Source organism: Gavialis gangeticus, unplaced genomic scaffold (genome assembly GCF_001723915.1).
Source record: "Gavialis gangeticus isolate Ggan-Ray unplaced genomic scaffold, GavGan_comp1, whole genome shotgun sequence".
NCBI classification, from domain to species: domain Eukaryota; kingdom Metazoa; phylum Chordata; order Crocodylia; family Gavialidae; genus Gavialis; species Gavialis gangeticus.
This window is the reverse complement of record NW_017728994.1, coordinates 78,454,040-78,461,656: the sequence shown is the minus strand read 5'-3', so window position 1 is coordinate 78,461,656 and position 7,617 is coordinate 78,454,040. Positions and strand designations below refer to the sequence as shown.

General features: G+C 42.2%; 1 protein-coding gene across 1 annotated transcript in view; it reads right to left on the bottom strand.

The window, feature by feature from the left end:
- INPP5A (inositol polyphosphate-5-phosphatase A) overlaps positions 1-7,617 on the bottom strand; it is a 524,426-nt gene that overhangs the window by 173,130 nt on the left and 343,679 nt on the right. The window contains exon 8 of the mRNA XM_019503024.1: positions 3,804-3,923. Within this exon, the coding sequence (XP_019358569.1) occupies positions 3,804-3,923 (120 nt within the window). The remainder of the gene's footprint in view (positions 1-3,803; positions 3,924-7,617) is intronic.

Below are 7,617 nucleotides of genomic sequence, written 5' to 3'. Positions count from 1 at the left end.
CGCACATGATTGGAGGTCAGGAAAACAGACCTTACAACGACAGGCTGAGAGCCATGGGGCTCTTTAGCCTGGAAAAGCACAGGCTCAGGGGTGATCTGATGGCCACCTATAAGTTTATCAGGGGTGACCACCAGTATCTGGGGGAACGTTTGTTCACCAGAGCGCCCCAAGGGATGACGAGGTCGAACGGTCATACACTACTACAAGACCGTTTCAGGCTGGACATAAGGAAGAATTCTGAGGTCCGTTCCAGCAGTAATGTCTATGAATCTATGAATTTATGAATTCTGGCATTGGTAAGATGAATGAAAATTGTCAAAAAATTCTAGACTTTTGCATCCAAAACCAACTGTGCATTACCAATTCATGTTTTGCTGGAAATGATCACCACAAAGTGTCATGGCAACATCCACGATCAGGCCACTAGCACCAACTAGACCTTGTTATCGTTAGGAGGAAAGAGCTACTTTCAGTGCAGAAGACCCTCATCTTCCATGGTGCTGATTGTGACACCAACCACTCCCTGACCATTAACAAAGGGAAAATTAAAGCAAAGAAACTACAGAGAGCAAAACCTAGGAGTAAGTCCAAAATCAATACCACTAACACCAAGAACCAAATGAAGTGCCAGAAGTTTGTGAAGGCTTTCAAGCTCAGCATGTGTGGGAAATCACTATCAAAGAAGGCAGAGGAAATTTTGGAAGGTTTAACAACTGCAATCCATGAAACAGCTAAAGCTACATTTGTGGAAAAGAGACCATCCAATAGGGACTGGTTTGAGTAGAATGCAGAACTATTACCTCTCATTAACATCAAGAACACAGCCTATCTGGAACACAAGGAACTGACTGAGAGCACCAAAGCAAGACTTCGACAGGCAAAAAAATGAGGTACAGAGAGCAACCAGATGCTGTGCAAATTAGTACTGGATTACGCTCTGTGATGAGACAGACAGCCTCAGACACAGGAAACCTTAAAGTCATGTATGATGGTTTTAAGAACACTCTAGGCCCTACTGTCAACAAGGTTGCCCCTCTCAAGTCATGCAGTGGTGAAGCCATTACAGACAGAAGCAAGCAGATACCCAGAGCTATACTCATAAGAAAGAAATGTCACCAATGAATCACTGGACCAAATATCAACTGTACAGGTCATGCCAGAGTTAGACGTGGAGCACACTGTACAAGAGTTAAGCAAGGCTATTGCTTCATAATCAAGTGGCAAGGCTCCTGGAAAAGATGGCATTCCAGCAGAAATTCTGAAGTGCAGGAAAGAAAGCCTATTACCACATCTTCATCACCTGCTACTCAAATGCTGGAAAGAGGGTGAGATACCACAAGACATGTGTGATGCAAACATCATCACTCTGTATAAAAATAAAGGAGATATGGGTGACTGCAACAACTATTGAGGTATCTTGCTACTAAGCACAGCAGGAAAAGGTTTCACAAGGGTCATCTTGGTGTGCCTACAACAGTGGGTGAATCATGTCTACCTTGAATTTCAGTGCAGATTCAAGGCTGGAAGATCAACTACAGACATGATATTTTCCCTATGGCAACTTCAAGAAAAGTGCAGAGAGCAAAACCAACCACTGTACATCGCTTTCATGAATCTAACTAAAGCATCTGACACAATCAACAAAGCAGGTTTATTTGCAGTCCTAGAAAAGACAGGATGCCCATCAATCCTGTTAAGTGTTATATGTTCCTTCCACAACATGAAATGAACTGTCCAGTTCAATGGGTCTACTTCAGATAGCTTTGAGATGAAAAGTGGAGTGAAGCAAGGATCTGTGCTTACCCCTACACTCTTTAGAATCTTCTTCTCAGTACTCCTGAACTGCATGTTTAAGGCCATGGACGGTGGAGTGTACCTGCAGACAAGTTCAGAAGGGAAACTCTTCAACCTGTCACAACTTAAGGCAAAGACTAAAGTTAGAAAGGTGCTTATCAGGGAGCTTCTTTCACTGATGATGCTGCCCTTATAGCTTATGACAAAGACCTACTACAAGAACTCATGGATTGCTTTTCAAGAGCTTGTCATACATTTACTCTCACCATCAGCATGAAGAAAACTCTTGTGCTAGGACAAGGAGTTCCACAAGATCCATCAATTACTCGTGATGAGAACCAGCTAAAAGTAGTCCAGATGTTCAGCTACCTAGGCTCCACAGTGATCACCAACCTCCCACTGGATGAAGAATTTAATGTTCACATTGGAAAGGCTGCCACTACCTTCAGCAGACTAACTAAAAGAGCATGGAACAGCTCAAAGCTTACCATCAAGACCAAAAAGCTTGCATACTCAGCATTCATGTATGGTGGGGAAACATGGACAACTTATGCACATCAAGAGAAAAGGTTAAAGAGCTTCCACCTGTGCTGTTTATGCCACATACTCAATATCAAAAGGCAAGATAAAGTTACCAATGGAGAGGTTCTTCAAAGTCAAATTTACCAAGTGTGACAGCCCTACTCAAACAGAGATGACTGCACTGGCTAAGCCATCTGAGAAGATTGGAAGATGGACATATACCCAAGGACATATTATATGGGGAACTGTCGGAGCGAATAAGAACAGGACATCTCAAACTTTGCTACAAAGACACATGCAAATGAGATATGAATGCATTTGGATTTGATCTTGACCAACAGGAAACCTTGGCAAGCGATTAGAACCAGTGGCATCACTATCTGCACCACAGTATTATGGTCCACAACAGGAACTGCCTCCAACAGCTTGAAAAGAGTCTGCAGGAAGCAAGGAACTCCCGAACCACTGAATCATGACGCACACACTTACCGCTACTGCCACAGATCAAATAAACCTCAGATTAGACTATTCAGTCACATGAGACACTGCAAGTCATCTATACCATAGGCTGCAATATCCACCATCTCTTGCAGATGAAAGGATGCCAGAGAGATTCTTAAAAAGCTATTTGCAGCACAACCTTTATTTCAAAGATAACATTACAAAAAAGTCTTATTTAAAAAGAGAAACTTCTAGGCTCTATTTCTCTTGGAAGAAGAATCATTATATTGAGAGTTCAAACTGCTACTGTATTCCAGTGCTTCCCTTTTGTGTATATTTTTGACAAAATACGTATGCATGAATTGCCTTTTCTTGGGATTGAAAATAGCCACCTCTGTTACAGATTTATAACTGCTAAGTAAATTGCTTGTAAATATTTTTAACATTGTTGAGTATATGCTGAAAAACGAATTGATCATCAAAATGAGTCTACATTGTTAATCTGTTACAGAGCATGGCATTACCAATAGTAATGGCAACTGTTGGATAAATACTATATTATCTCTTAGTAGTTCAGTATGGTGTGCCTATTATGAGATTCAAACACCAGGGGTAAAAATACATCTGAAGGTCAGCACTATTCCTTTTATTTAAGTTTGTTTAGACCAACGAAAACGATTGCTTTTAAAATGGAGTGGCTATCATGTTTTAAAAATCCACTTTTTTCTGATTCTATACAAGTCTTCAGTGATTCCAGAGACATTCCCCAGTCTTTTACATTTCTTAAAGAATATGCATCACAAACTGATCTTTAATGTGAACCACAAAAAAATTCTTAACTTTTTTGCAAAGTGTATTATTTTAATTTGTATTACTGCTGTATATGAAGTGGAAGAAAACTCTATAATCAGTATGCTATACATGAATGGTATCTAACAATGGAACCAAAATCTCAGTGTTCCCAGAGGGTAACCTTTTGGGATAGCTTTTATAAATTACTAAGGAGAAGAGGAGAATGAGAGAGGCTAGTAGAATCTAATACATACCTATCAAGTACATAACCAAGAGCCTTATGTCGTATTCCTGAGTAAACCGATGGGCTTGTTTCCCAAGCAATTAAATTGGAAGCATCATGGAAAAGATGAATGTTTACCAAGTCAAAGGCACTATGACAAAAAAGGAAAAAAATAAAATGACTCAGGATAAAAGAAAAAACATTAGTAGCAAGCAGCGGAACATTCAACATTCTAGCACAACATTTAATATATTCTCTATTATGTCATCTTGCTTTTACTCAGATAGCTGTGCAAATTATCCTTGCATGGCAGGTAGGCTTCTATTTAAAGCTTCTATATTATACAAAAATGAAACAATTTTTGTCAATTATAGCTCACAGAAATAAAAACATTACCCTCTAGCAAACAAATACATTAAGCGGACACTTGCACATGTAGATAAACAATAATAATTTTACAAGCAGTAGTAATATATAGCAAATAATCCACCTTACAGTTAAAAAGTAAACAACCAACAAGTAAAGCAGAATTTTACAGACCCTAAGACTAAAATATTGAAACCAAACCACAATGACTTTCCATCAGTCCTTGCGTGAAGGATGGATAAAACTACGGCTGCTAACCCACGTCCTTTTTTCAAGCTTGGCAGGGGATAGGGTTCTCCAACCTCTGTGTTTCACACACAAGAACCATTTACTCTTCATTACGCTCATGGATTGACAACTTAGATAAATAAAATCAATGCTACTTGCAGCCATTACAATATCAGGGTATTCCCCACTTCCAAATGGGGTATTAGCATCTTTTGCTGTTTTGGTCCGGGATAGCTTCAAGCTTCAGCAACTTACTCTAAGGATCAGTCGGACAGAAGAATTCCCAACAGTGCATGAGCAGACAAGGTTCTTTGCATGAATCTGATATCTTTTATTAGACCAACTTAAATAGTTGGAAAATAATTATTAAGCAAGCTTTTGGGTTCAACAACCCTTTGTTAGGCTAAGGAAGTTTCAGCAGTTGGTGTGTGCTCTTCCTGGATGGAATGAAAAGTAAAGAAGCCAGAGGCTGGGCTGGTCTGCGTACAAGACAGGTAGTCAGTGAGAATGTAGACTGAGGAGTCAATGGGTGAGAGACAGGGGGATGAATAGTGAAGAGACACCTAGGAAGTCAGATATCAGCCAGGTTATAATGTGTCATAAATCCAATGTCTATATTTAGTCCATGATTTTTAGTATCCAGGAGGTTGATGAAGTGGAGTTCATAGGCTCGTCTCTGGGAAATGTGTTGTAAGTTTCCTTTGAGGATCAGGACTGAGAGATTGGAGAGAGAGTGGTTTTCTTGTGAGTAATGTGCCCCCACAGGTAATTGGGTATTCCTGTCTTTGATAGATTTCCGGTGTGCATTCATTCTGATGCGCAGTTGTTATTTGGTCTCTCCTACGTATTTTCCACCTGGGCATTTGGTGCATTGGATGAGATACTAAAAATCATGGACTAAATATAGACATTGGATTTATGACACATTATAACCTGCCTGACATCTTCAGGGCAGTTCAGGGCAGGTTCTCAGGCAGGCTACCATGCAACAACCAGGGGTCCATTCTCTTTCACTGAGAATTTCAGAATGTTTAGATTTTGTCTCAAATTAGAACAAAGTCAAACTTCAGAGTACTTGTGGCAGGACACTATGTGTGCCTGCCACTTCAAGGGCCTGGAGCTGGCAGCTGCCAGGTGCCTGATGAGGGCAGCCATTTTGGATCTGGGGCTGCCCATATAAAAAGGGCAGTTCTGCTGCTGGAAGCCAGGTAACAACATTGCCTGGCTGGGGGGGCTGCTAGTATTATCTGGAGGTAAGGGAGGAGCTGTAGGGAAAGGAGAAGAGGCTCCTGGTCCTGGGTACGACCTAAAACTGCACCCTGCCGGGAGTGGGTGGCCTGGTGGGGCTCCCAGTGGCGCAGGAGCCCCCAGGAAATGCCAAGCCAGTTACCACCCTGGTGGAAGGTGGGTTGGGGTGCCTTAACCCCTAGCCTCCACAACTGGGTAGCTTACCCCTCGTTAGGGAGGGCCCAGGGGGTAGACCCTCAAAGAATGAGAAAAGGGCTATAGACTCAGGCCTGTCTGAGCTTCCCCTGAGTGGCCCATGCTGGGGCCAGGACCGGAAGGGTCGAAGGGCCAGGGGCCCACAGCAAGGGACGCCCAAGAGCTGAGGGCCTGGGGTCCCGACTGGCCTGGAGGTGGGCCAGGGCTAGATGAGCCGAACGTCTCGGTAGGGGGAACACATCCAAAGAGGAACCAGCTCAGGGAGCTATGCTGCCCGGTATGATGGTAGAAGAGGCGCTTGAGCAAGAGGAATCCAGGTGGGGTTCAATAGGAGGATTCTGGGGCCCACTGTGCAGGCGAGGAAAGGAGCCACATATAGCGCCCCCTGGCATCGGGGCAGAAAATAGGAGGCCTCCTGAGCAATTACACCTTTAATTAACATCAAGGTGTGGTGGGAGAGAACGCGGGCGGTTGGCCCAGGAACAGGTGAGCAGGTCGCAGGGAAAGCGGCCCCGAGCAGCCCCCTGTTACAGTACTGAAATACTGTGAAATAGAATGATCTTTTTCTGCCTAGCTCTCTGAACAGTGACTGAATAATCTTGCTTTTGTTAACCCCCCCCCGACAATCCACCCTTATGGATTGTTACAGTTATAAATTAAGTCCAATCTATTCTTAAGCTGCTGGAAGTTTTAACTGTATTTGGCTACATGCCTGTACAGGACCTTCAGCACTTTGAAGAACACTGTAGCATAAATAGTAGCAAAGATACTCTGACAATATTTCTCTTGTGCTAGTACATTTTGCCTACATGACCTCCCTTGTAATTTCAACTGTACCACATATTCAGTTTTTTATTTGCTCTGTTACTATGTGCATTTGCCTTTGTGGGCGGAATCTTAATTTCAGTGCCTCCTTGTACCTGGAGGAGACCAACCTGTTTAGTCTACATGGCTCCCTTTCTCTTACCTGCTATGCATCCTTGAGGACCAACTACATAAAAGAGCAAGCCAGAGATTCCAGCTGCAAAAAAAGCTCAAGCTAGGAGCTCTGGATATTCAGAGATATTTCTATGGTCTTGATTGCATTTTCTCTGCCATGGCTATTTAAATCAAATCTAACTCAGTTTCACTGCACATCTGCAACCTCCCTGCATCACTTTCTTTTCCTTTCCTTTCCTTTCAGTCTTTGCACCCTCCCCTGAAAGAGGTGTCATTTGCTGCCATCATACCATTCACTCTTATCGTTTATTATATACTTTCCTCAAAGCTGTCTCTGACCTATTTAGATTGTATACTGCTGGGACCAGTGACTGTATCTACTCCATTCATACAGTGCGCACAGTGATCCCCATTCTTTGTTAAGTCTTAGTAGCTATCAAAACAAATATTCTTATTACTGGTAATATTAATGAACATAAGTATGCAGTCTTGCTGATGCCAAAGAATTACATGGGTATAATTAACTGAAAATTTAAATATCCTGATGAAATGGAAGAATCCTCTAATCAACAGGCAAATTTCTGACTAGCTATGTTCAGAAAGGGAAGTAGCCAAAACTCATTTGGTGTGCAAACTTGTCCATATGCAGGAGCCAAGTAACAGCATCTTATTTCCCAGTGAAGGTACTTTCACAGCTTTAAAATCTGGAACACCTTTCTGCCTTTTGTCTTTAATAGTATCTCTAATACTATTTCAGCTTAAACTGTCAAAACCTGGTTGCTCATGGGTTTTTTCCCCCCTACAAAGTATTGCTGCTTTGCCCCTGCTGTAGCCTCAGTGGAGGTAATTGAATGCATACATTTAATATG